The sequence below is a fragment of the Tarenaya hassleriana genome, unplaced genomic scaffold (assembly GCF_000463585.1).
Source record: "Tarenaya hassleriana unplaced genomic scaffold, ASM46358v1 Cleome8, whole genome shotgun sequence".
NCBI lineage: Eukaryota > Viridiplantae > Streptophyta > Magnoliopsida > Brassicales > Cleomaceae > Tarenaya > Tarenaya hassleriana.
The window spans coordinates 878,811-905,000 of NW_010970490.1; the positions used below are offsets into that span (position 1 = coordinate 878,811).

The 26,190-nt window shown below is 40.8% G+C and overlaps 6 protein-coding genes across 10 annotated transcripts; 1 reads left to right on the forward strand and 5 right to left on the reverse strand.

Moving 5' to 3' along the window:
* Window positions 1–735: 735 nt before the first annotated feature.
* Window positions 736–2,418, forward strand: LOC104802183 (60S ribosomal protein L19-3). The gene is made up of 5 exons (XM_010525659.2): window positions 736–901; window positions 1,453–1,575; window positions 1,649–1,962; window positions 2,082–2,131; window positions 2,233–2,418. Exons 1-5 carry the CDS (start codon window positions 790–792, stop codon window positions 2,255–2,257), a joined length of 624 nt encoding a protein of 207 aa, XP_010523961.1. The 5' UTR covers window positions 736–789; the 3' UTR covers window positions 2,258–2,418.
* Window positions 2,295–5,639, reverse strand: LOC104802182 (ethylene response sensor 1-like). Its single transcript, XM_010525658.2, is given in 7 exon segments — window positions 2,295–2,851; window positions 2,990–3,117; window positions 3,214–3,480; window positions 3,589–3,957; window positions 4,095–4,217; window positions 4,220–4,282; window positions 4,285–5,639. Coding segments are annotated over 7 exon segments (1,770 nt in total). The 5' UTR covers window positions 4,957–5,639; the 3' UTR covers window positions 2,295–2,703.
* A 790-nt stretch (window positions 5,640–6,429) lies between these two features.
* On the reverse strand, window positions 6,430–12,239 carry LOC104802184 (ATP-dependent RNA helicase DEAH13). Of its 2 annotated transcripts, none has more exons than XM_010525660.1 (12): window positions 12,144–12,239; window positions 11,531–11,629; window positions 11,320–11,395; window positions 11,154–11,228; window positions 11,005–11,054; window positions 10,848–10,908; window positions 10,385–10,732; window positions 9,951–10,196; window positions 9,621–9,851; window positions 9,348–9,461; window positions 8,059–9,252; window positions 6,430–7,982 (listed from the first exon to the last, which is right to left on the reverse strand). In XM_010525660.1, exons 3-12 carry the CDS (start codon window positions 11,392–11,394, stop codon window positions 6,582–6,584), a joined length of 3,795 nt encoding a protein of 1,264 aa, XP_010523962.1. In that variant the 5' UTR covers window position 11,395; window positions 11,531–11,629; window positions 12,144–12,239; the 3' UTR covers window positions 6,430–6,581. The 2 variants fall into 2 exon arrangements, with proteins under 2 accessions (XP_010523962.1, XP_010523963.1); XM_010525661.1 differs by lacking the exon at window positions 12,144–12,239 and adding an exon at window positions 11,995–12,124.
* Window positions 12,240–12,698: 459 nt separating this feature from the next.
* On the reverse strand, window positions 12,699–17,119 carry LOC104802185 (fumarate hydratase 1, mitochondrial). 2 transcript variants are annotated; one of them, XM_010525663.2, is made up of 18 exons: window positions 16,895–17,119; window positions 16,649–16,806; window positions 16,428–16,545; window positions 16,092–16,241; window positions 15,876–15,986; window positions 15,549–15,632; window positions 15,158–15,256; window positions 15,006–15,056; window positions 14,868–14,917; window positions 14,551–14,632; window positions 14,304–14,398; window positions 14,150–14,216; window positions 13,996–14,046; window positions 13,762–13,857; window positions 13,560–13,658; window positions 13,440–13,469; window positions 13,297–13,362; window positions 12,699–13,153 (listed from the first exon to the last, which is right to left on the reverse strand). In XM_010525663.2, exons 2-18 carry the CDS (start codon window positions 16,792–16,794, stop codon window positions 13,067–13,069), a joined length of 1,482 nt encoding a protein of 493 aa, XP_010523965.1. In that variant the 5' UTR covers window positions 16,795–16,806; window positions 16,895–17,119; the 3' UTR covers window positions 12,699–13,066. The 2 variants fall into 2 exon arrangements, with proteins under 2 accessions (XP_010523965.1, XP_010523964.1); XM_010525662.2 differs by having other exon boundaries at window positions 16,649–16,812.
* A 346-nt stretch (window positions 17,120–17,465) lies between these two features.
* Window positions 17,466–18,909, reverse strand: LOC104802187 (chaperone protein DnaJ-like). 3 transcript variants are annotated; one of them, XM_010525664.1, is made up of 6 exons: window positions 18,838–18,909; window positions 18,402–18,521; window positions 18,224–18,302; window positions 18,056–18,129; window positions 17,889–17,945; window positions 17,466–17,775 (listed from the first exon to the last, which is right to left on the reverse strand). In XM_010525664.1, the coding sequence occupies exons 1-6, from the start codon at window positions 18,892–18,894 to the stop codon at window positions 17,638–17,640; spliced, it is 525 nt and encodes a 174-aa protein (XP_010523966.1). In that variant the 5' UTR covers window positions 18,895–18,909; the 3' UTR covers window positions 17,466–17,637. The 3 variants fall into 3 exon arrangements, with proteins under 3 accessions (XP_010523966.1, XP_010523967.1, XP_019056798.1); XM_010525665.1 differs by lacking the exon at window positions 18,838–18,909 and adding an exon at window positions 18,678–18,820; XM_019201253.1 differs by lacking the exon at window positions 18,838–18,909 and having other exon boundaries at window positions 18,402–18,820.
* A 332-nt stretch (window positions 18,910–19,241) lies between these two features.
* LOC104802188 (kinesin-like protein KIN-14G) lies at window positions 19,242–24,898 on the reverse strand. The gene is made up of 19 exons (XM_010525667.2): window positions 24,452–24,898; window positions 23,977–24,143; window positions 23,724–23,867; window positions 23,400–23,624; window positions 23,241–23,312; window positions 22,983–23,051; window positions 22,814–22,888; window positions 22,602–22,718; window positions 22,428–22,509; window positions 22,223–22,318; window positions 21,957–22,127; window positions 21,754–21,860; window positions 21,493–21,671; window positions 21,169–21,330; window positions 20,819–21,072; window positions 20,567–20,730; window positions 20,284–20,472; window positions 19,717–20,162; window positions 19,242–19,622 (listed from the first exon to the last, which is right to left on the reverse strand). The coding sequence occupies exons 3-19, from the start codon at window positions 23,760–23,762 to the stop codon at window positions 19,505–19,507; spliced, it is 2,565 nt and encodes an 854-aa protein (XP_010523969.2). The 5' UTR covers window positions 23,763–23,867; window positions 23,977–24,143; window positions 24,452–24,898; the 3' UTR covers window positions 19,242–19,504.
* Between the last annotated feature and the right edge of the window lie 1,292 nt (window positions 24,899–26,190).

The following is a 26,190-nucleotide window of genomic DNA, read 5'->3' on the forward strand; positions in this document are numbered from 1 at the left end:
TCATCGCACAATAAATTCGTTATCAAATTACTTCCATTTTCGCGTAGTGTATACATGCACACATACAGTAATAAATTGGGGAAACCTGATGCGGCGTTTGGGAGAAACTGCGGCGGCGGCGGTATCTGTGGGCGTTCACAGTGTTGTTGGAGGATTTACTTGTACGATTTTACACTCTTCTTTGTTTGTACGCCAAGTAACGTGACACGTCATCCCCTCATGCAATGCACCGTTAAACGTCACTTTGAATTATTTAATTACTTTATTCCATCCTACACTATAATCCGAATATGTTTTTTTGCTTTTATTAAAAAAACGTTTTGGAATGTTGCTCAGTGCCAACTCTTTACGAAGAGTGTGGTGAGGAAATATATTGTTATAAAATCCCAAACATTACCTTACTCGGAGTTTTTATTCTACGTATATTCCCAATTTTATTGTCTGCAAAAATATTACACATACATCTCTTTTTTTTTTTAAAATTAATATACAACATTTTTTTTAATACAAGTTTTAATAACAATAAAAGTTATTGGCATCTATGTAATGGGCTTGATGATTGATGAGTAGTAGACATGGATACACAATGTAAAAGGCTTACAAAATAAATATCAGCCCAATTATGCAGCTATTAATAGCCCAAATAAAGCCCAATAAGGTCACCTCAGGAATCAGAAACCCTAGAGGTAAAATGTTGCCCGGGCATATATATATATATATTTAATCTGTAGCCTCTTCTGCTCTCCTTTTGCCTTAGCGGCTGCTCACTGGTTGAAGGAAGGAGCGAAAATGGTGTCGCTAAAGCTCCAGAAACGTCTAGCTGCAAGCGTGCTCAAGTGCGGGAAGGGGAAAGTTTGGCTCGATCCTAATGAAGTCAGTGAAATCTCCATGGCGAATTCCCGTACGTTCTTCTCCATATGTTGTTCTTCTGCGTTCCGTTGGGTTTTCCCGAGATTTTGATCTTCTTTCTTCTTCCGGATAACTATCGTATTTTTTTATTCGATTGTTCGATGAGCCTGGCTTGCGGTAGGAATCTTCTTTGCGTTGCTATCGTTGTCAAACACATTCGAGTTTGTCGTGATACTCTTTCTCCATCTTAGACTCGATCTTGAGCTCATGACGAGTGGTTTGTGCTGTTGGTTTATGCGTTGGTCTGTTTGGCTGTAGGCTTATCGGTTTTGTTCGAGTTAGGGTCGTCCACGTAGAATTTAATGCCGTATCATGTCTTGGTCTACTTCAATTACAGATCTGGATTTGTACTAGAGGAGTTTATTTGTTTTTTGAAGATACATTGTATGTAGATATTGTTCCTTTTTGAAGGCCATGCCATCTAAAGCGAATGTTCCCTACCTGTACGACCAGTATCCTATCTACTAGTCATTGTGTATTGCATCTTGTGCTGTCGGATGGAATCATGCTAGTTTTTGATTTCTTATTGCCTTCGTTTTGCAGGCCAGAACATCAGGAAACTTGTCAAGGATGGTTTCATCATCAGGAAGCCGACAAAGATCCACTCTCGCTCTCGGGCACGTCGCATGAAGGAGGCCAAAAGAAAGGGGCGTCACTCAGGATATGGTAAGCGCATTCCGAATCTGTTTTGATGCAATACTTTCTTTATGCTGAATCGAATTGTATATCTGTGATTTAGGTAAAAGAAAAGGTACAAGGGAAGCTAGGCTCCCTACCAAGATTCTGTGGATGAGAAGGATGCGTGTTCTCAGACGATTGCTCAGAAAGTACAGAGAGGCAAAGAAGATTGACAAGCACATGTATCATGACATGTACATGAAAGTGAAGGGTAATGTGTTCAAGAACAAGCGTGTTCTGATGGAGAGTATCCACAAATCCAAGGCGGAGAAGGCCAGAGAGAAGACCCTATCCGACCAGTTTGAGGCCAAGAGGGCAAAGAACAAGGCCAGCAGAGAGAGGAAGATGGCCAGGCGGGAGGAACGCCTTGCTCAGGTATTAGGAGCAATCCTTCTCCGACCAAACCATTTCTTAAGTGTTGCCTGTATACTTACACTACTTCAATCCTTTCATCTTTGATCCTTCTGAAATTGATTTGCTTTTGTCTTCTATAGGGTCCAGGAGGAGACAAGGCAGCAACTGCACCTCCAGCCCAAACAACAGAGTGAGTGCATACATTTTTGTTTGAATTGGAATATGATTGGTTGGCTTTCGATGTGTTATGTAACACCTTTGTTTTGCTTCTGGGGGTATTTATTTTTGCAGGCCTTCAAAGAAGTCCAAGAAGTGAAGAGTATGTCTCATGTACTAGATTCCCCTATTTGTGGTTTTACTAATGTAAAATTAGTTTTGCATCAATGTGTCCCGTGAAACTTTAGTTTTTTTTTTACAAAACACTTCTAACGTGAAAAGTGTTCCAATTTCCTGATAACAACGTCCCCCGTTGTGCCTTTTGTATTTCATTTGGGCCGCGTTCATTGCAAGTAAAGTAATGTTAAAGCTATAAAGGCGCCACAATGGAAAACCTTTGGATGATTCCCAAAGATGCGAGAAATGTTTTAAAAGAAGAAGCGGTAGCTCGTCCTCGTAGCAGTTGTCGTTTGAAGACGTGAAAAAAGTTTATTAGTTAGTTATTTACAACAAGCAAGAGCAATGGTTTTTATATGGGCCTCGGCTATCGCCGTTGACGCTTATTGCGATCAAGATTCAAGAATAGAGAGATTCATATCATCACCACTAGATCCCTTGGCTGCTTTTAGATTTGTCAGCAATTGAATGGGTGGGGGCATTGCAGACACCAAGCCTGACAATGAAGGAAGCGGTGCAGCCTTTCTCCACTCCCTCGCTCTCTATCCATGTGTGCCCTCCCATTTGCCCCGCGAATCTTTGCAATCATCAACACACAAAAACGAACCCTTCCTCTTAGCTATATTATTAATTAATCAATTAAATTATTATTAATATGACGACTATTACTATCAGGCGTTGTAATGCCTTGGGAGGAGGAGGAGGAGTGTCTCACCGCTTGCATAGGGCCAGTCCCAGGCCAGCACCAGCTTGGTTTCTGTGTGAACCCCTACGTGGCTGCACAAACTTGGTAAAGAGATAAGTGATGTCTTGTGGGTGGATACCACATCCTGTGTCCTTCACCTGTCATCAACCCCAAACCATTACACCACTTTGTATTATCATTATCATGATGATGCATGCGTACATTATGTGATTGATTCATTGATTTATTACTACCTGTACGCACAAATAGAAGTGGCTGTCACTTGGGACCGGATAGAATTCTGGAGTCTGCCACTCTCTCAACGTCTCTGGTTTCAGTATAGAGGCTAGAATTGAGATGTACCCTTCCCTTGTGAATTTCACAGCGTTTCCCACTATATTCAGGATCGTCTGCATTAGGCGTTTCTCATCACCCACTGCATATGCTGGTAAGTCCGCTGACAGAATCAAATTCGTCGACAGCTTCTTCACAGACGCGATGGGCTTTATCAGAGTTATCACCTGAAATTACAACAAACCATCTTGGTTATTCATATATATATATATATGACTTATAAGAAATATGCAGATTAAGATTAATAATCATAAGAAAAAGGTTGATCAGGTTACCTCTTCAAAGACGCCCTGGAGATCGAATGGTTCATTTTCCAACACCAAGCTACCGTCTTCGAGCCTGGAAAGATCAAGGACGTCGCTGATGAGTGTAGCTACAAGGTTACTACTTTTCAGAATTGTCTCGATCATAACTCTTTGCTCTGGAGACAGCTCGGTCTCCAGTAGGAGTGAAGACAGCGAGATGATTGCGTGCATTGGAGTCCTCATCTCGTGATTCATGACTGCTAGGAAATCGTTTCGAGCGTGTACGGCCATCTCTGCCTCTTGTCGAGCCTTATCTAATGCAAAATTCTGCTCCATTAGCTGGTCCCTAGCGTGCATGGATTCCTCCAGAATTGCAGCATGTGAGAGTGCAACAGCCACCTGTTTTAGAGAAGATTAAGAATTAGAGTATGTTTTAGAGAGACGATTTTAACAAATATATATGCACAGTCATTCATAGAGATATGTCACGTAAAATGCAACTTGGTGCTAACAAAGGAGCCTGGAAAGGATGGGACCTGATCTGCTACGACTTCGACGAGCTCCAATTCATGATCTCGCCATTTTCTGGCACCATCTGCGGGGAGAATAAGGACCATGACTGCATAACCTTTGCCCGAGAGATCAGACCAGTCACTGACTTGGGCGGTGTGTATCTCCCAACAAGAGGTCCAATTTTCGCCAAAGGGCATGTATGAGGTATATACGCATTACATGAGCGCTGTTGAAAAGTTCGTTGACTGTCGGAAGACTTATTGGCACACTGGTTCCTACTTGTATTTTGTAGTTCAACGTATGGGAAAGCTGCAGATTCAGACCACTTTTAGATGGCATCCATAACGCACACCCCTCCAGGTCAAGAGTTCTACCAAGCTCGACAAGAGTGGTTCTCAGAATAGTGTGCCTGTCAAGCGTGCTTCTGATCTCATGAGTCAACATCCTTACATGCCTTCCGGTCTCCTCTTGAGTTAGAATAAGGCCCATTTCTCTGTCAAGCTCGTCGGCTTTTCTTTTCAGAAACAATTCCCGTGTTTTGACACTCAAAAGATCTGGAATTATGTGAACAAGCATCAATGCTGTAGCGCATGACACAATTGCACATGAAACTTTTGCGATAGTCATCACCACTGCAACAGCTTTGGAGTGCAAGAAAAACATCCATAAATTTATGAAGTGGGTTGCGCCACAGAGAATAATGAAAGCGCCAAACTGCATGAGCACCCACCTGTAAGGGAAAAAAGCGGATTTCTGCACAAAATATATCAACTCCAGAGGAATGGAGAAGTACGCAACAGCAATCAGCACATCTGAGATGTACTGATATCTCACTAAGAGTTCATCCTGGTGCCCTTGCGTGTCATAACAATCACACGATTCCATTGGCAGAGAACCGCCTTCTTTTTCCTGGTAAAATAGCCAAGAAGCGTCACTCGATGTAGATCTTGAGAAATCGCTATGAAAGTGAAAAGATAAACACCCATACAGCATGTTCAACAAAGCTGTGTGCAGCAGAAAACAACCGGAAAAATTACACAAACCCATATCTGTTCACACTCGTATCATTTTTCGATCATCTGGGAGTATTTTTCGAACTCGAGAGAAGGCAGACTTCAAGACTTAAACAGTAACAAATAGATAAAAACTTCACCGTGTCAATGATTCTTCCCTAAATCTAATGGTATAAATTGATCTACCAGACGGAATCTGCTAAACTTCTACAAATCTGCCAATAAGCGTTCAGATGCATAAAAAAGAAAGAAAAGGGACAGGAAAAGCCAATCCAACTACGCGAAGCATCCACATCGAAACAAGTCATCTACATTTCTTCCACCTTAAACGATGCCTACAAAAATCGACGCTGATCTGGCATCACCAAACCAAATAGATCAAACAAAACGCCGAAGCACGAAGAACAAGTCTCCAGCTCATTTCAAAAGAATCGCAAATGATACTGAGTCATAAAAGAATCTGCAGTGCCACAAAATAAAATCTAAATCTCCCAAACTTCCGCAGGTTCGACCGCAAAGCGGAAGCGGATCAAATCGATAAGACAAAGCAAAGAAGAAGACAACACGAACCTCGGTGGCCTGAGAGTGAAATACCTCGTTTTCTGCAGCAGAAGCTCTTTCAGGGAGATTTTTTGCTGAGTTTCATGAAAAGAAGAAGAAGACGGTGAAATTTGAGGGAGTTAGAGAGAAGCGAAGCGAGGGAGAAAAATATATATAGTGTCACGGAGGAGAAGCCGTGGCACGTGCGGAAGGCTGACGTGTACTACCGGCATTCAAAAGTCCGTCACACGTGTGGAATCAATTTACGTGGCTATCATCTATTGGATATTACATGGGGCAAAACGATGTATCGAAATGAATCTATTTTCAATAGGCCCGTCCCTAATGGGTAATGGCTAATGGCTCGTTAAATTATTTTATTCTACTTTCGTTATTAATATTTCTTTATCATTTTTACAATAAAAAAATAAGCCATAAGAGTAAGGATACTTTTTTTATAATTTAATTTTCTATAGAGAAAAACGAGATTTAAAGGATAGATTTTTTTTATTGAATCACAATTGTATGTTCAGATTTATCCAACTGTATGCATCTATAATGAACATTACAAATTTCAACTGTCAACAAAAAGGAAATAATTATAATAGAAAATATGATAATAATTTTTGGAGGAAAATAACTAATTCTAACACGGGAAATAATTGTAAATTTAAAATAATATTTTTTATTATTAAAAATTGAATCCAAATAAAACCAATTTGAATCAATTCAAATTCAATATAAAAAAAATCAAATAATTATAAATTTTTTTAAAAATAATTGGATTGGATCCGCTTTATTTCAGTTGACCAATAATAACGACCCCGTAGTAGGTCGTCCTCTCATGAACTATATTTCTTTTTACTCTCCATTCAGTGAACCAAAAAACCAGCCCCCTTTGAATTGGATAATAATACACGCAATCACAGCAGTAACCATCAAAATTTGCCAGAAAATTTAAGACGCTATCTTCATCTTCTTCTTCCCAAACCGTTGACGAGGCTCGGCCTGAGCTTCACGTAGCATCCTCACCCAGAAACCTGCAAACCTCTGACGGAACTTCTTCTGAAACCATTCTTCAATCTCCCGATACAAAGCCTTTGGATTCGTATCCCAAGTCTCTCTGAGCTTCTCCCAGCTATGTATCCTCCTCTCCTTCAGCTCTCTCACCAGTCCCCCTATCCGTTCCTGACCCCACGCCTCCCTTTCCATCATCGCCTCTGGTTTAGCCGCCATTAACTGCCTCGCCTCCTTCAGACATGGCAGCACCTCTCCTTGAAGAAGGGCACACCCGAAAACGGCCGCACTGTCCAATTCATCGGTCACTGGCGTGTTGTGAGGAGGAAGCTCCCACAGATGAGGGCCGAAGCTCGGAACCACCCAGTAGAAAACTTTGTCCTCCTTCACTGAGTAATACGGTCTCGGTTCCTTGAGCGGTGCAGAGAACGTGCAGAGAGATCTTGCGTGTCTGACCAGCCATTCTGGCCTGACCCTCGTGGCTCCATGCATGTAGATTCTCTTGGTCCGTAGTAGCTCGCTGTACACCAAGAACTCTGGCGCTGCATTTGCAATGGATGACCACCTGTGTATGAACACTGGTTCTTGAACCGCACAGGCTTTGTATTCGGCGGCTCGGGTCTTTCTGGCCACACGATCTGCCCAGCCGGCACATATCGCATGTCCTATTAGCTCTTCCTCATGCTGAAGAAGCGGGTATTTGGCAGGAGCGGTGGTCTGCCGCCATGCATTCTCTACGTCTATTATGTTGCCGTGACTCCATGAGAATTCCTCCTCGACACCAGAATTCCGGTTTTGGTTGAAAACTATTTGCAGAAGCTGTTGTCTGAGCTTAGACGTTTCCTCCATGGTTTTCAGGTGCAACCCATTTGCCTCGCAGAAGTAAGTGTGGTTTTCTGAGAGCTCAAAGCACTGCAATGCATAGGCTAATGTGAGAGCGTCACTGCTAGGGTTGGAAAATCTTTCACGGGCTGCCTTTATCTTCTCTCTTGTCTCCTTTCTCCGATGTTTCAGGGATTCGTCTTTGTCTGACTCGTTTTTCTCACTCTTGTCTCCTTCAAACTGCATGATGAAGGGGTTTGGCAGTGTTAAGGCAGCCACCGCAGTAACTGCGTATCCGAGAATGAGATTGGCCCGTGAGTAGCTTTTGACATCTCCCATCATCTGAATAACAGTGAGAAGCATTCTTGAGTGGCGAGGACTCATCGGATAGTGGGCCATAGCTTTTCCCAACCGGGTTAAGCTTCCATTGCTGTCGAGAGCTTCTATGGCTTTCAAACACCGTTCTGCTTCTTTAATTGCTGACGACTCTGGTGGAGTTGGAAATGGAAAATTCTCAACCTGCAGCATAAAGATAACATAAAAATTCAAGTAACATAAAAGCAGGAATTCAAGGATATTGCCAAAAAAGATTTACCTTATCGATGTTCATGGATTTCATCAAGAGAACAACCCCATCGACTGGAACTTTGGTAATTTCGGGAGGGGAAAAATCCTGAAATATATTATTGAACACTGCAGACGAATAGAGGCGATAACAGTGACCAGGACCGGTTCTTCCAGCTCTCCCAGCACGCTGACTCGCTGATGCTTTACTAATCCATTGCACCTCATAAGATTCTATACCAGTGGAAGGATTGTAAGACTTAACCTTGACCCGACCAGTGTCGACCACGTACTTTATACCAGGAATAGTCAGTGAAGTTTCGGCTACATTAGTTGCCACAACCACAAGCCGCTCTCCCTCTTTGATTTCCTCAAATACACGAAGTTGCGCCGCTGGAGGAAGCATCGCGTAAAGTGGGAGAACACGCAATCCACATGAAGTTGTATCTTTTCCCTCTTCCACCTCTTTTGTACTGGAAATGGGTTGCCCTGTATATTCTTCAACTACCACAGGACTGCCCTGTTTGGTAGAATTCGATTGGCATTTCCCTGCTAAAACATCAAAAGCCGCCTTCAGTGAATCCAGATTCCCCTCCTCTCCAAATGAACCTATAAAGTTGTCTCCTTGGTTGTCGTCAAGGGTTTCCCAATCACTTTCTTCATCTGACTCGTACACATCATCAGACTTGTCAAAGCTATCGGCCATTTCGGAAAGATCTTCCTCAGAAGAATTAAACCTGTTATTTTGATGATGGGAACCATCCCCAAATGCTTCAGAGATCTCCTTCATATCAACACCATCAACTGAGCTCATCTGAGGAGAATCATCAACACTGGTGGAAGTGCCCCTTTTAGCTCCTCGAGCAACCAATTCATTTGAAGCCTTACGTAACTTCTGGCATAAATAGTCCACCTCTCTCTGCCCCGTAACAAAAACAAGCACTCCTCCTTGTGGTAACTTCTTGTGAATCGACATCACTTTCTTGTAAGCTTGTCCTATATAATCAACAATCTCAGTCTTCTTTGAAAAATGTATAGTCACTGGATATTGCCGAGTGGGAACCTCTATAACGGGAGGTAAATCGGGGAATAATCTTCTTCCAGACAAGAAGTCCTCCACTCGCAAGGTTGCACTCATCAATATAAGCTTGAGGGGAATGATAGAGTTTTCAGGGCTTATAGAGCGTCCTGATTGCAGAATCTTCTGTTGCTCCTCATAGTAAACCTGATGCCCATCATGACATATAAGGTTCAGCAAAAAGTAGGAAAGAAAAATCTTATATATAGACACCAAGACCAATGAGTATTTTGTCCCATAACCTGTCGGAGTCGGATAACCCGGGTCAGCATCCCGATGAGAATATCCGTGTTTAAGCTTCTTTCGTGGGCTTCATCAAGAATTATCACAGAATAGCGCCTTAGTAAGAAATCATTCTGCAGCATAGAAGAATCAAATAAATCACCGATGAGAATTATAATGACACAACCTATACATATGCAGCCAGAAGAAAATGGAATAGAATCAAGGGGAATTCGATGGTCAATCAAATGAAATCCAAACACCTAAAACAAAACAGGAAAAATCATCTATACCTGAATTTCCCGCAGTAAAATACCATCTGTCATGAACTTGATAGAAGAGTTGTCCCCAATCTTTTTGTCATAACGCACTTGAAACCCTACTTCTTTGCCCAGACGAAAACCAAGCTCAAATGCCACCCGCTTGGCAGTCGCAAGCACAGCCACACGACGTGGTTGGGTAATCCCAATAATCCCACTCCGAGAACTGAACTGTTTTGAGCCAAAACCAGCTTCATAAAGAAACTGAAAGGGGAAAGAAGCAAAGCTGCATTAGATAAAGACCTTTTATTTGAGAAAAGTATAGCTAAGAGAACCTACAAGTTGCAGCATCAAGCAACCAACCTGAGGAACTTGAGTGGTTTTACCACACCCTGTTTCTCCTGAAATAATAACTGTCGGATGATAGTTAATAGCTTCCATTATCTCTTGTTCCATCATCACTATTGGAAGATCTTTCCTCTTCTCTTCGACTTCAGTTGGTCTGGAAACATGGACTACACATGGGGCAACATGAGTTCTCTGTACAGAGAACTCCGTGGGATGGCTGTTTCTTTTAGCACCTATATCGTCATAATGGCCTGAACCATCCTGTTTCATGCCAAAGCTATTAGACATCAGATGGGAAAATACGCACAACATAGCAAAACTGAATACCACAGTATCTACTCCATTTAAACTGAAAAGCATTGAATTTCAGAAGTGAAGAACTTGATTGCTTCATCTTGATCTTAAATAAAACTGAAAAAAAACATAGAATTCCCGATGTTATGACAAACCTTTCTTTTTGGGCCTTTATCACCACCACGAGGTGAGGTCTCCATGATTACATTAGCAGTTTCTTCTTGAGTAGGGTTGCTGCCAAGCTGTTCACAAACCTCTTCAATTGACATCTTCGCTTCATGTCCATCTTCTGAACCAAGTTCAGGAGCATGAACCAACTCCCCAGTTACACACGAAGAACCTGAGCATGTATTTGGCATCTCAGCATGTTCTTGTGTCATTGGTTCGGTCATGAAAGAGTGACAATCTTCATTTCTCTCAAGAGATTCATCACCAGGTGGAGCAGTCAGACCAACTTTAGAAAATTGCATTGCTCTCCGACGTTTTTCCAGCTTAGTTTCTGCCTATATCAAGAGAAAACCCAAAAGAACAGGAAAGCGGACATCAGAATATCATAAAACCTTATCTTAAAAAACATGTAACATGATATCATACCCTTCAGAAAAGAGCAATACATACCCTCCCTATGACTTTTGAAGATCGCAGAAGTGAGTATGCATCCTCAGAGATTTTGTATTTCCTGTAAATGTAACACCCGTTTCATACAACAAAACCACATGCAAGGTAGAACATTGGCCCAAAGAGACAAAAGATAATGATGCACACTATGACATACTCTAACAACTCGGCGCTTTTTGCAAACATGATTTCTTTCTCCTTCTCTTCCTGTGAAAAATGCTAACAAGGTTCAACACAGAAATACAACATAACAGTAAAGCGGACTATACGAGAAGGGGACAAAGAGCCGAAAACAAGTAAGTGGACCTCGAGTTTCTTCAGCTTCCGTTTCTGGGATTTGCTCAATTTCGTATTTTCCTTCGAATCCAGCTTCTCAGGCACCTGTCCAGCGGAAACAAAGTCAAGTATCGTTCAACAGAGAAAATGAGAAAAATTGCAAACATTATCAAGCCATGTTCTAGAATTCCAGTACCTGTTTCGTGCCTTTATTTTTCTTGATCTTTTTCTTTGGTGGCAAAATTTCCAAATTGCTATCGGTTCCCATCATGCTGCCAAAATCACAAGCAAAGAACAGGCTGATTAATTCGAACTGAATTCCGAATTTTTAAGAGTTGAATGTTCCCTGTCTTAAATTTTCTTGAAAGCCAAACAGATGAGAAGGAACAGAAATAAGCTCCCCGTACCTCGATCTCAATAAAACCGAGAAGATGAACTACTTCGTATCCGTCTAAGAACTGCCCCAGATTAGCCCTAAGTAAAATTAATCAAAACTCTACGAAAACCTGCGAGGCATATATTCGAAGGCGTTGGTAATGGTAACACTATCGATAATAATTAATATTCCAAGGAAAAACAAAGCAATATATTTCAACAAACATCGCATGAATCAAGCACCGGTATCTCTTTAGGTCTAGAAAGACATAACTGTATAAGAACAACTAGAATCGGGGAGGAACAGCCTGTGAAATCCAAAGTAATCGGATAAGAATTAACGCCCAGAAAGCGGAATAATGTTGGAAAATCTGGGAATAAGAACACATTGCCTTAGAAAAGCTATATCCAGTACCCAGAATCGGAACTCAGGGAAACGGAACGAGACAAGAAATAAGTTCAAATACGCCGGAAAGTTTCAAAGCCAAACACTAACCGGAATTGGAAAACGATCAGAGAGAACGCGGGGGATACAAAAATTCTTAAGAAACCGAAGTCCGTTACTGAAAGCCCTAAACCCTAGATGATTCAAACAAACCCTAGACTGAAGACCAACACAAGCGAGCGAGCGAGCGAGAGAATCACCCAGAGACGGGACGAGACGGGACGGGACGGTCGGACAGAGAGAGAGGTGGCAGAAATAACTAATTAGCAACGGAGACGACATTTAGGTTTCCCCTATTTCCATAGGAAGCAAACAGTGGAGACGAGATTTAGGCTTCTTAGTATTCCTGTAGGAAGTGTGAGGGTAAAATAGTAAATAACCTGAAACACGAATCTTCTATTTGTTCACGGTATGGCGGTTTGTGTCCGTTTGCTTTTTTTTACGGATGTTGCCATTTCGGATTCTCGGTAATTTGGATTTCAGAAAAAAATAATTATTTGTTTTTTATATTAATTTAGTTTGAATTTAATTCTTATTATAAAAAAATATTTAATTTTAAGAAAACCAGTTAGATAGACCATAACTATTCCATTTTTATGTGGGCTGCTAACAGATTTATATTATCCTTGGGATCCGTTATTAAGAAATAAAAAACTCTAGGTTTTTAAACGATTGGCTGCATGCGTTATGACAACCTTGACCCCAGTCTGAACATCTAATTACAACCCTTACCATCCAGACCCAACACGCGACGGTTCAAGTAGAAAGATCACAACCAGAAAATATGCAAAACGACATCGTTGGGGAGGAAGACCATCTTGACGTATCTTCCCTAAACAAAGCTCTCATGAATTGTGCTTCCACCTTTCACTTGGCTGCCTAAATCTTTCTCAGGCGGGGGAGGCGAATACAAGACAAAGAAAGAAAGGAAAAAAAAGACCTCAGGATCATGAAACAATTTTTAGGGTTCGTTCTTTATTGAATCTATCCGAGTAATAGAGATGGAAAAAATGGTAGGCCGAGGTCGACGACAACACCCAGTCTGAGCAGCTCTTATTATCGGTTATGAAGAAGCCTCGGGCACGATGAATCTCGAAGAAGGTGCACTTGAATAAAATTGTCTTCAATCGGATGGACCGATCATCTTCTCGGGGACTACGAGGTTATCAAACTCTTCCGGCGAAAGAACTCCCAAATTCAGAGCAGCGTCCTGAGATACCGAAAGTCAGCAGTTAAATATCAATCACCTCGGTGACAAAGACAACCTACGGCTTTTGAATAGGATCTTAGAGCAAGCTATCAGAGTTTGAGTTGTAGATGTGAAAGCGAGACAGGTAAATCTTAGTCATTTACCTTCAGTGTTGTTCCTTCTTTGTGGGCTTTCTTGGCAACTGCTGCAGCATTGTCGTACCCGATTTTCTGGAAAGGAGGAGAAGATGTTATATCCGATTCATATCCCATATAGAAAACAAAACCAGGCGGTTCAAAAAGGTTACCGGGTTCAATGATGTCACAAGCATGAGAGACTGCAGAAAAATCAAACAACGAGAAATCACTTCCAGGGCTCTTTTTCATACGGTGGGAATTGTAAGGTGGTACAGAACAAGTAGGCCTACCTCATGCAGCAACTTTGAAATCCTTTCTCTGTTTGCTTGAATTCCTCTCACGCAGTTTTTCTCAAAGGAGGAGGATGCGTCTCCTATCAATCTGATGGACTATCAAAGAAGCAACAAAAATGGTTAAGAGCTGAAGAGGTAATTTTTGCTCATATAGATGCATTCTAGACAAGGTAACTGCTGGTAAAAGAAATAAACATACATGTAAGAGGGCACTAGCAATCACTGGCTTGAAAACATTCAGTTCAAAATGGCCGTTTGATCCACCAACAGTGACAGCGACATGGTTGCCCATGACCTGCAAAAACGTAACAGACAAGCCGATCAGTAGTTAAGAACAACAATCTTAGAAGATAACAAAAGTTCATGTGAATGGTCATAAAAAACAAGTTTCCAGCTTAGTCAGTGAGATCAAGTTAATGACAAAAAATTTTACCTGAGCGCAAACCATAGTCAAGGCCTCACATTGTGTAGGGTTTACCTTCCCCTGAGAGATTAAATTCATTCGGATTAGTATTATTCTTGAAAGATAAAGCAAATTGGCAAAAAAGAAAAAGAGAATTAAAGAAGGAAAAAAAATGTAACCATACAGGCATGATACTGCTTCCTGGCTCATTTTCAGGTAGAATGAGTTCACCCAGGCCACATCGTGGACCGCTGCATAAAGACATGATAAGCCATAAGAACATAGGAGGAGGTGCACAAAAAAAGAAAACGGGCACCATAAAGATATTAGAAGTAGACCTTCCCAGAAAACGTATGTCATTGGCGATCTTCATCAATGATGCAGCAATTGTGTTAAGGGATCCGCTAGTTTCAACACAAGCATCATGTGCAGCCTAGAAAAAGCAGATTAATTCAGCATCTGTTATCATTTACTTTCTGCTGAAGCGGATTGTCCGGTTTTGTGTTGGTAAGCAGAGCATGGAATGTGAATTGGTTTTGAATGACATGGAGTTAGAGGTGACATTGAAGAAGTTCAGAGGCTAACCAGAGCTTCAAACTTGTTCTCCGCGGTGATAAATGGCAAGTTTGTTTCTTCAGCTACTGCAGCAGCTATCTTGACATCGAACCTGTACCAGAGGTTGCACATAGGGTCTGTTAACGGTGATGAAGGACCAAATATGTTAAAAAAAAACTCTATCAGAACAAGAAAGTCTTGAAATGCTATTTTTCACGTGGGAAAGAGAACTGACTCTTGTATAAACAAATTACAGAAGTACCAGCATTGCATTAAACACTACCAAAACACCACATATAATAAAGATTGAAACTTGAAAAGGAAATGTGATTAAATTTGAGTTATACCCTTTCTTTGTGTTTAATCCTGTTCCAACCGCAGTTCCACCTTGTGCGAGCTGCTCGAACATATATGGCCCGTTAGGACTATTCAATGAAGGTATGAAAAGTGAAAGGGTGACATGTAGCAAAGAAATTGTTACCAACCTGATATAGGCGCGGGAGAGTACAAGCGACTCTATCGGTTCCATACTTAACCTGCAAGCATGACCGGATGGTATTCAATTTCCACCATTCTTGAAGACAAGACTCATAGGATGTCATATGATGCTACAATCATCACAGAATGAAAAGCTTACTTGAGTAGCATAGCCACCAAACTCTTGTCCGAGAGTCAAAGGTGTCGCATCTTGAGTATGAGTTCTTCCGATCTTCACAATATCTTTGAACTCCAGGGACTGCCAGAAAGAAAGCAAGATGCAATAAGATAAAAATAAGCTCAGGCAGCAGAGCAGACAAAAAGCCAAAGCTCGAGGCTTAAGTGACACAGACAACTTGAATTTCACAGTTCTAGCACAAGAGAGAAATAATAGAGAAGTGTATAGGTCAGAAGAAAACTCCTTCCCATACCAAATCGCAGTACACATCATAGCATTATAGCTACAAGAACCAGTAAAAAAGAGCACCAGAATACATTATAGCTACAAGATCGAGTAGGTCGCTTAATAAAAGGAGCGCAAAATGTCAAACCTTAGAATCGAGAGTGCTATGCAAGGTTTTCAAGCTCGGGATCAGCCTCGAATTAATCTCCGTTGCAGCAGCAATGTGCATGACCTAGACAAGGTTGAAACAATGTAACCATAACTCATAAGTACTATGCAGTGCTAGATGATAAAATAATCTCTCACACAAACAGTATAAACAACTTCAAGAACTTCATATTAGAGTATAAATCCGGTTTAGTCCAATTTCATTTGGTTTAGTTTCTATTAGACTATAAATGTTTGCTCTTATGATTCAATAATATCGATAATAGAAGAGAATAAGTAGATGGTGATGTAACCGCTCGCAGCTTACAGTTGGAAAAGTATCATTAGAAGATTGTGATCTGTTCACATGGTCATTTGGGTGCACAAATTTTTCGCCACGTTTGCGGCCGAGGATCTCAGCTGCTCTGTTAGCAATGACCTGTGTGGGGACAAAAGCAAAATTAGACACCTCATACCCGATACCTTTTCTTCTCACGCCTCATATCTAGAGATATCCAAAACCATAAAAACCGGCAAGTGTTACCTCATTTGCGTTCATGTTACTCTGAGTGCCACTGCCGGTTTGCCACACAACAAGGGGAAAATGATCATTCAGCTTACCCTCGGCTACCTCCTGTGCTGCTTGCATAATGGCTTTCCCGATCGTTGGGTCAAGACCATATTCCATGTTTACCTGTATTGAAGTAGATTCAATTCGTCATGAGCCAAACACGAAGGAAGAATCACACAAAATCCCAATAAGACAAATCCAACATGGGTATGTAAGCAGCGATCTAAAGAACCAAATTCCAATCACAGAGATGCAAAGTCAAACCCAAAAACTCAAGTTCTATTACATAAGGCTGAAATGTTTTGTTACCTTGGCAGCACATTTCTTGAGGACACCAAAGGCGCGAACGATAGGTTCGGGCATCCGCTCACGCTCGCCGCCGATTTCGAAGTTCTGCAAAGATCTCTGTGTCTGAGCTCCCCACAATCTGACAGTAAAATCAACAGAAAAAATCGTGAAACTCTTGTCCTAAGGAGTCATGTCCCTTAGAAAATCAAATCGAACTTGTGTTTGAAGATGAGATCACGGACTTATCAGAAGGAACTTGGATCGGACCAAAGGTGTCCCTCTCCTCCCTAAACGAGGTCGAATATGATCTCAGCGCGTTGGCGTAACGAAGCGCCGCCGCCGGCGTCGATCCACCGGAGAGCCGCCGAGACAATACGTAAATCGCCATGGTTCGTTCTACCTAATCCTTCACCGATCAAACACGCGCAAAAACATCAACGAACAAATACGCTCACACATATGCGTATAACGTAAGACGATGTAGAAACCTTATACGAAGAAGGGGATAGTCGGAGATGGAGATCAAGTTGCAGAACCGAGTGCTCTGATACAGAGAAATAAAACGGAGCAGATAAATAGGGCAAATGAATTTTAAAATAAATACTCAAAAGAGAAAACGAACAGTAGTATGGGCCGTGCCCCCGTGGAAATGTCTGTTATAATTTTCAAGAAATGCAAATGAAGAATAATCCAATCCCTCGCGATTTTCAGAGATTATTAGCAATTAAAACGAACACCAAAAAAAAAAATATTCGTCTTCCCCTCGACAAGTTTTTTTTTTAAATTGAGCACAATAAAAAACAAAGCTGCTGCTGCTTTTTTCCCCCGCATAGCTGACGGCGTTATGACGCCGTTAAATAGGGATAACGGCATGTTGACTAAGGGCTTTGAGGACTTTTCTTTTGAACGCCACGTTTCGGGCCTTTATGGGCTTTATTTGGGCTTGGATATTTTCGAAAATTATACCATTTTGTTTTAAATCCAAAAGAGGTTGCTCCTCCCATTTCTGTGGCAGAATTTTTGCTTGAATGTATTAAAAATATTTTTTCTAAAGATAAATGTAGAAATCGTGGTGAAGTTTGCTTTTCTTTGTGGTATGTTTACTTTCGAAGGTTGAAAAATGTAAAAAAAAAAAAAAAAGGAGAGAATGGCTGAAACTTTCACCATCATCTCAACTCAAGCCCATGGATACCTCGAGACTTGAACGAATTAAAAAAAAAAAAAACAGGCTTCAAAATGGGACAAGACGTGTTTTCTTTGTGGAATTAGAAGGTGAAATATCAGAAGAACTCAACCCATAAGCCATCTTCTCTTCTTCAGTCATCATCTCCTTCAGCAATCTCTGAAGATCCTCCACACTGTTTGTCGCCTTCCCGCATCGAACCAACCAAACCAACAAAAAAAAAAACAATTGAGCAAAAGAGCGATTTAGAATCTCCACGTAAACTCATTAGTAAGCAATCCGAGGGTTCAGTTAATTACTTGTTGTCGTGTGGAATCCATCATGACCATCAGCTCTTGCATGAAATCAAGAAAGCCCTGCTCCATGCACGTACGTGAGAGAGATTATCAAACCAATCGCCTACTTCATGGATCTTCAGTGGTGTGTATATAAAAGATGCATGCGTATAGCTTGAGAGAAAACTCACTTCATCATCGTCTTCTCCGATGAAGTTTATCATTCCGGCATCATAAATCGATCTCTTTCCTTTGTCTGATAGAACTGCAAAGCATCCCATATTTTTTTACTTGAAACAAAAAAAGATTCTTCGACTTAAATAAGAAAAAGAACAGAGACAAGACAAGAGAGAGCAAACCAGAGTAAGCCTCTTGAATATGTTGAAACTTTCGTTTGGCTTCGGTCGGATCCTTCAACCGTCTGTCTGGATGCCATTTCTGCAACAACATAAAAAAATGTCACATGATTTTTTTTTTTCTCCGTAAACAGAAAATGGTACATTACAAACCCAAAAAAAAGATATTGGCGAAACAGACCAGAGCTTGCTTACGATAAGCGTCGCGGATCTCGGAAGAAGAAGCCTTCTTACGGACACCGAGAACAGAGTAATAGCATTTCTCGGGATCCGCCATTCTTACAACAGATCCAGACGCACCCTGAGAAGGGGAAAAAGAAAGAATCAGTTCTTGGTCGCTGGGCTTGACGGGGAAACGTGGGGTTGTTAAGATTTCATGGGAAATTAAAAGAAAAAAATTCTGGGAATAAAAAACTGATTTAGAATTAAAACGCATGCAACCGATTCACACAGTAACTTGCTAACGTAATCGCATCACAAAGGTGAGGACTTTGGGCCTTTAGGGTTAAGGGTCAATAGGTGATTTAAACTGAGAATGAAGCACAAGCTGTTCATGAAAAAAAAAAAAGGGTAGAAGGCGGAAGGTTCGAGAGGGTTCTCCTCTACCAGGTTCGCACAGATATTTGTTGGAGTTCACATGTTTGTAGGTTTCGTTTGAGGTTGGGGATTTCCATTGGGCGGATTTGTGGTCGTCCTTTGTGTTGAGTTTTTTTTATGTGGCCTCTCTTTTTTTTAAAAAAAGATGACTGATAAAGTGTGGAGATTAAGTGTATGGATCTGGATGCCGAAAGCAACCTAAGATATAATTAAAAAAACGGACTAATGGATCGTTGTGGAGATTTCCCCTTTTCCTATTGATCACATTGCAAAAATGAAAAAAACAAAAAAAAAAAAAAAAAAAAAAAAAACCCAAACAAACATCATTATAGTGTATGAGAATTTTACATACATTCTTCAATCTTTTTGTTTTCTTGTGGGTAAATATACAAATCTTTGAAGCCAAAGAGGAACACAAGGAAAAAGGGAAAGAAAAGGAAACCCAAATGATGCATTTGTAACTGTGCTGTTTATATATATATATATAGAAAACAACCAAACACAAAGGGGAAGAAACAAAATCATAAAGACAGATACATACACAAACTCGGTTTCTTCCCTCTAAATAACAAACAAAAAAAACAGAAGAAAGAAAATAATAATCAATCAAACAAACAAACAAAGGAACAAACCGAGTGAACGTGTAGAAACGTATATGCGTGTGAGAGTAGTAATGTAATCAATTCCTCAGTGTCTGCTGCTAGCTTTGCGTTTCATATCAGCAGTTGCTCTCACGGCTCGAGGGCCGACGCCATTTCCATGCAGCTTATGCGAAGGCGACGGCCGTGAGACCGTGTTTGAGTTCCTGTTCACATTTTCACATCTCAAATAAAAACGTGTTCCAATGCGTATAATATAAGAAGCCGTGTTCATTGGGTGGAAGTTGGCGTTATTATTACCTCAGCTGAGGGCTTTTCGTTGGTTTCGAGACCGGTTTCTTGTTTCTTGATCCCGCCATGGCTGTGATCTTGGACTGGTTGAACTGCCACATAAGATCTCGTTCCGAGGAATCACTCGTTGCAGCGTCTATGTCGTCCGTCTCGTCGTTGAACTTGCTATTGCCCATGAAGATGTTGTAAGAATGCTCGGAGAAAATCCTCGAAGCATCAGGAAGTTCTTGTTGGTATAAATCATGTCGTGGGCTAGCGTTATCCGTTCCCCAGAGGCCGTCTTGCTTGTTGTTAACCATGACTTTGTCCACCCACTCGCTGGAGCTGAAGTCTCGGTCGTCTTCTCTGTAGTTTTGGCCTGGACTTGCCACAGGTGGCCAAGGCGGTGAATTTACCGATACCTCCTCCATTTCGCAGCTCTGCATCTTCTTCATCGCAATGTTATTGTTAAGGATCTGCATTGATGAACCAATAGATCCGACATAAGAAATTCGATATTTGAGCTTTTTTAAACTCGAACGAGCGTAAAACAATGAAAGATATGATTTGCTAAAAGAGAAAAGAGAGAAGAATCACCACTACATCAGTGACTGGACTCCTGCTAATTTTATGATCGGCCAGCACTTGTCCAATCTGATGGTTAGACATATAGGGTGACAATTCACCAGCTTTGGCTCTGTATCTCTCAGAGCCTCCAGGTGTGGAGTTCTTGTTCTGTTGTGCCTCTGCTTCTTTCCTCGCTAATGCTGCTTTCAGGCTGGCTATCTGAAAAGGATTGGGATATCAAGCAAACAAGAAGAATCAACGCCATTATTCACCAAAAAGGGTGAAGTGAGTTTCCGGGTTTAAGAAAGGAAACCTGTTCTTTGAGTTCCTTGACATCTGAAGTATCTTTGTTCGCTCGAGCGGCACCAAGTTCAACTGTAGCCACTCGCTCTGCAAACTTCAGAGTGCTTATGGTTTCGCCAAGGGCATCTGCCTCGGGGCTGATATGAACAAACATCAATGTCTTAGCTTGCCCTCCTGTAATATTTTCACCCATCCCCATCCAAAACGTAAGCTTTAGCCTAAATCAGGAAAGCCAAGACAAAAGCTCCAAATGAAATATTACCAAGTGAGTCCTGAAGTAATTGTGTGAGCTTGCTATTTCTGTAAGGAACATGTGGGTTCTTCTGAGCAAGGGAAGCAATTACATCTCCCAAGGCCGAAAGTGATCTGTTGATATGTTGTGCCTCTTTTAATCTGTCTCCAGTGACTTCAGACTTGTCTACCCTTTCACTTCCTGCTAGATCCACAAGGTGCATGCAGCCTCGGAGGATCGTTCCACAAGTCAAGTCTCGTCCTTGAATGTGGACAGTCAAGCAGCTGCAGGATTTGATCGAAATGTAAATTTAAACCTTGTTTTAATAAGAAATCAAGATTCATCGTTTGAAATTTGTTCAGGAAAAAAGAATGAATTACCTATGAGATCGACTGCTCCGATCATTCAAGGCTGTTGCACCAACAGCACGGTTTTTGTGCCCAAGCCTCATCAAATCAATAACATCGTAGGTTGAAGAAACTGGAACAAGGTTTGCATCTGGTACACTGAGACCTGTTTGAGAGCTGTTCCTGATCTCTAACGTATCAAGAACGTTAAGGAATACAGATTCATAATAAACAATCAGATAAACCATTTAAGATGTGAAAGTCTTGAACGCGTCTATGAATGTATACTTTGCTTTCATTTTTGGATCTTTATAACTAAAAACTTAATGAAAGATGTTCAGTGATGAAAAAGGATATCTTCTGTTGCTTCCATCGGAAACCAAGAGGTCTCGGACTTGCTCATTGTAAATTTCGATCATTTGAACCGCAACATCGTAGCGGAATGTGTCTTTCCTTTGTTCCGAGAGAAAGAACAGATCACTGAGTGCTCTGTAGTTAACACCTTGACTTTTCTCCGTTAGATCTTTCGGTCCAGTCTGTAGGAATTAGAAAGTGAAAACATTTCAAGAGGCTTCTTCTAGTGTCAATCTTCAAGTCATAGTGTAACTCTTATCTTACCATCGTGTATGTTTTTCCAGATCCAGTTTGTCCATAAGCAAATATACAGACATTATACCCATCTAAGACGGAACGGATCAAGGGCTGCATGTCCGAGAACACCTCCGCTACAAGAAGGAAGATACACGTCAGATATAACAACAGCTTAGAAGCTTTGGAATTAGACATAGAGACAGGGTAGGAGCCAGAGACGTATTGGGTACCTTGAGTGGCAGATGGCCCAAACACTTTATTGAAGGTGAAGGATTTGAGTTTTCCATGTTTGGAGGCAGTGTTAACGCTGATTGTGTCATCGTCTATGTTGGCCACATTGCTTGAATTGTTGGATTGTCCAGGCAAAAATGGCCTTACCCGACAATAGACTCGGATACTTCCTACTCATTCCAGGAGTAAGATATCTTTTATAAGCTCGAAATGAAGAAGGCCCATCAAAGAATGTTATCAAGATTTTTGCAAACATGCAACTTACCCTTAAGGTCCTGCACCTGATTATAAAGTTTGCGGTTTTCCTCGAGAACTCTGTGATAGCCGGAAGCAGCATGAGCAAGGCCATGAATGTGCATTCCTATAAACAGAACCAGAAGAAAACCAAAACTATCATACATGAACCCACAATACAAGACTGCACAATTACAAGGAGCAAAGACAAAAGGGATTAGGATCCGAATCTCTACCAAGAGAAGTAAACTCTTCTTGAAATTTCATCTGCATGAATTGCATACCAGCCTTTGTAGTGTAGAGTGTCTGCTTCAAGCCCTATGAATATGATGAAAACCAACAACAAATATAACCCGACCAGCTAAGTGAACTCGCAGAAATGTAAGAAGTTAGAAGTGGGGAGTTCCTACCTCAATATCCTTTTGCTGTTGATCAAATATTGTCTGCTGCTTTACAAGTCGATTTTTCATCTCTTCATCAAGAATCTGGTCATCTTTCTTTATAGCTTTGAAACTTTTCTCTTCCCTCTAAAGGAATTTTAGTACACAGAAATCAGCAAAACATCTCATCTATGCTAATAAACAAACAAGCAAGAGATTTGCTCGGAGGACGAGTATATCACCTCTCCTTCACCAAGAGATCTCGAAGACAATCTGTTTCCCTGTGAAGAAGTTGACCATTTTGGAGCTGCTTTCAGCTTCACATCACAGAGAGAGAGAGATAGAAAATGGATTGATAAGATTTGGAGTCATAGAAAGCAATCAAAAAGAGATAGAAGCTCCTTGACCTACCAACTCAACCTGATTTGTAATCCGATGTTCAAACTCTTCCACGACCTTATTTAGCACTGATTCAATGAGCTGACACAAGGAAGCAACCACGCAAAATTAGCAACAAAAACATCATAAAAGCAGTAACCACAACAAATTGGCTTGAGGAATGAGCAAAAAACTGAGAATTTAACAATGTCACAAGACTTCAAGTAACAAGAGGAAACAGAAACACCAAAGACATTTGTCTGAGCAAAGAGCAAAGAGGTCAGAACTCACCATGGGTACTTCATCAGGCCTTTTATCTGAGAGAACAGCGCGAACAAGCATGCTCAAAGAACCCGAATTGGACTGCAAAGAACAGCAAAAAGACCATTTTAAGCATCAGAGTTCCTTTGGGACAACCGCAAACACGTGTGAAACAGAAACGATGCCAACCAGTTTATTGAAATCAGTTTCTGAAAAAGATTTCTCATTAATGGATGAGCTCCTCGATAAAGAATTCATGAACGGCTCTGAATTCTTTCTGACAAAAGATTTCCCAAACGTGGGAGGCTTTATGCTGCCACCAAATTTCCATACTCCATTTCCACCGGTTTGTTTCCATTCACTATAAGACTTGATTGCCAAAACGCAATTCACAACTCGAGAAGATTTCCCACCCTGAGAATGTCGACCATGAAGAAAATCGCTCGTTACAAAGCCTTGGCGTTTTCTAAGTGAACGCAAATCTAAAAGCTGCGTGATTGAAAGAGTACATACTTGCTCCAGATCAGATGCTTCAAATGCTGGAAACCCCATCTCTTGAACAGCCACAAGGAAATTCCTTACGTTCTCAAAATACTGAAATGCGGTCAATGGTGCTCCATCAGGAACAAGAGCAGCATCACAAGGGCTTTCCACGACCTGACAAGACATCACCAAGAGACAAATCAGGAGCTAAGACATTTGAAAAATGCTTCAAGACTTGATGATGATGATGATGATGATGATGATGACAGAGACGATATCCGACCTTGGGCACAGCCCCAGGTTGGACCTTGTTGAGAACATTGCAGAGGATAATTCCGCTTCTCAGACCAATCCTAAACACCTCTTCCTATGGCCCGGCCGGCAAATCTTTGGCTGCTACCACTCCAACCATCTTCCTCAGCCACCCGGCCGCTTGGTTCCTCCTCAACGCTGCACGGAACAGAGGAATCAACATCTCATTTCGGAACTGACTACACAAAATTGTCTAAAGCAATCACACTAAAAACATGCTCAATTCTACTGTTCGAATTTCTAATTCCCAAATACGGATCCCATTGGAGGAAGTCTAATGGATATTAAGGAATTAACAAAATAGATTCCAAAACTACACATCCTCAATCAGATCATGGATTTTTACGCTGATTCTCTGTTCATCATCCCACTCGAGATTACTTGAGTTAGATAGCGAATATAACAATAAGAGAAAAATTACGGCAGAGGTACAACAAGGAAACTACCAGCTTCTTCAGCTCGGCGAGACTCCAAATCGAGATCTCTCAGCGGATTCTCATGCTGTTGCAACACATCCTCCACCACCGAAGCCACGGAGAATCTCAATGTCCCGTCCGCCGCCGCCGTCGCCGTCACCGTCGCCGCCATCAATTCCGTCGCAGTTCAATCTTGCTCCCAAATCCAACAAATTCACAACTCCAGCATCCAATAAAATCCAGAATCCAGAACTGGAACAATATCACCGCAAAATTCAAAACGATCCCCAACGATCCTATCCAAACTTCAATCACCCCCAGACAAATGGGAGATTATCAGAGAGAGAGAGAGTGAGAATGGGGAAGCTTTTTTCTTCTGGAGAAGCTGAGACTTAAGGTATGGTTTTTGTAAATTAATAGAGAAGAATAGTGATCGACTCCATGGATACCGCTTTTTTCTCTCTATACAAAGGTTGTAAAGCTAACTGCTTTATACTCTGTCGCTCCTCCTCTCTCTAAAGTCTCCGAACCAACCTACTAAATACGTACCTCAGGTTCCCCGACCGCGCGTGCAAATCACGCAGAGTATCGTTTTCGGTTAGATCCCGCTGCGGTGCGGGGCTTTCTGACCAACTATGAGTTCATCGGTTAAATCCGGTTATGTTTTACTTATTATGTGACCATGATTATTTTTTAATGGATAATTATTAACTGAGACTACATTTTATCATCAAAATATGTATATACGGATATCAGATTATATACATTAAATCCAATATACTGCACCTTTTTTTATTACACGATGCCAAAAAAAATAGACGAATTGACTCTGCAAGGTGTGACCGAATATTTCTTTATTTAAATTTCTACTTATAACCAATAAATTTATTCATACAGTTAGGTAAGACAAAACTGTGAAACAATAGAATAATATTACACCGTTTGAATTTGAAAAAATAGTCAGATTTAATGCAATAAACGTTAAATGTTATTGAACATTTCGTTTGAATTTAGAAATTGGGCTTTTTATTTTTGTTATTGAATGCAAATATAATATCATGGTCCCAACTCCTAATCATGAGAGATTTTTTTTTTTTTTTTGTATAGAAACCATCGTTAATGTAAACTATGTTTAACTTCGTAAATTCATGGAAGATTAATAAGTGAAAACGTCCGATCTCATCACACATCCACATCGATTATAGGTCTTGACCCCATCTTGGTTCTATTGTGTCTTTTATAAATCTATATAATGCTTTCGAAGCAAATCAATAAAATTAATTAAGTAATTATTATTATTATTATTATTATTATTATTATATTCGACCGGTCGAAACAAATCCAATGGATATATCTTTTTAATAGCCTTAACGGTAGGCGGGACATTCCTTTCCAGTACCTTCAATTAGTTGAAAAAACTGTTACCATTACCAATCCCATTCACTATTTAATTTTCCCAATTTTTCCAATTATTAATATCTCACCTTATTTTTCACGGTGATGATTATCCTATTATTCTATATATCTAATTTATAACGCTCGTATTATGGTTTGGAAACTGCATTAACCTTGAAAATGTCATATCAAATTACTGGAGTTAATTGTCATATATTAAATATTGTTATAATTAGGGTGAATTAGATCTATGGATGGTCCACGTGTCAAGATCCTACATGTGAAGGGATATATTCGCACCAAACTTGGATGGTGAGATTTTGATTATATCAGCGAAATTTGTTAGAAGAAAAAAGCCAAAAGGAAAATATTTT

Coding starts and splice junctions, on each gene's coding strand:
- LOC104802185 (XM_010525663.2), bottom strand. CDS start 16,794: ATGGCGATTTACGTATTGTCTCGGCGGCTCTCCGGTGGATCGACGCCG. Junction 16,546..16,648: donor ATCCAAGTTCCTTCTGATAA/GTCCGTGATCTC, acceptor TTTTACTGTCAG/ATTGTGGGGAGCTCAGACAC. Junction 13,154..13,296: donor AAGAAGGAACAACACTGAAG/GTAAATGACTAA, acceptor TCGGTATCTCAG/GACGCTGCTCTGAATTTGGG.
- LOC104802184 (XM_010525660.1), bottom strand. CDS start 11,394: ATGATGGGAACCGATAGCAATTTGGAAATTTTGCCACCAAAGAAAAAG. Junction 11,229..11,319: donor AAAATAAAGGCACGAAACAG/GTACTGGAATTC, acceptor TCCGCTGGACAG/GTGCCTGAGAAGCTGGATTC. Junction 10,733..10,847: donor CTTCAAAAGTCATAGGGAGG/GTATGTATTGCT, acceptor CTCTTGATATAG/GCAGAAACTAAGCTGGAAAA.
- LOC104802183 (XM_010525659.2), top strand. CDS start 790: ATGGTGTCGCTAAAGCTCCAGAAACGTCTAGCTGCAAGCGTGCTCAAG. Junction 1,963..2,081: donor GGGAGGAACGCCTTGCTCAG/GTATTAGGAGCA, acceptor TGTCTTCTATAG/GGTCCAGGAGGAGACAAGGC. Junction 2,132..2,232: donor CCTCCAGCCCAAACAACAGA/GTGAGTGCATAC, acceptor TTATTTTTGCAG/GCCTTCAAAGAAGTCCAAGA.
- LOC104802188 (XM_010525667.2), bottom strand. CDS start 23,762: ATGGGGTTTCCAGCATTTGAAGCATCTGATCTGGAGCAA. Junction 22,128..22,222: donor TCAGGTGCAGGACCTTAAGG/GTAAGTTGCATG, acceptor TGGAATGAGTAG/GAAGTATCCGAGTCTATTGT. Junction 20,731..20,818: donor ATTACTTCAGGACTCACTTG/GTAATATTTCAT, acceptor AAAATATTACAG/GAGGGCAAGCTAAGACATTG.
- LOC104802187 (XM_019201253.1), bottom strand. CDS start 18,656: ATGCGTTTTAATTCTAAATCAGTTTTTTATTCCCAGAATTTTTTTCTT. Junction 18,130..18,223: donor TATTCAAGAGGCTTACTCTG/GTTTGCTCTCTC, acceptor GATGCTTTGCAG/TTCTATCAGACAAAGGAAAG. Junction 17,946..18,055: donor TCGGAGAAGACGATGATGAA/GTGAGTTTTCTC, acceptor TGCATGGAGCAG/GGCTTTCTTGATTTCATGCA.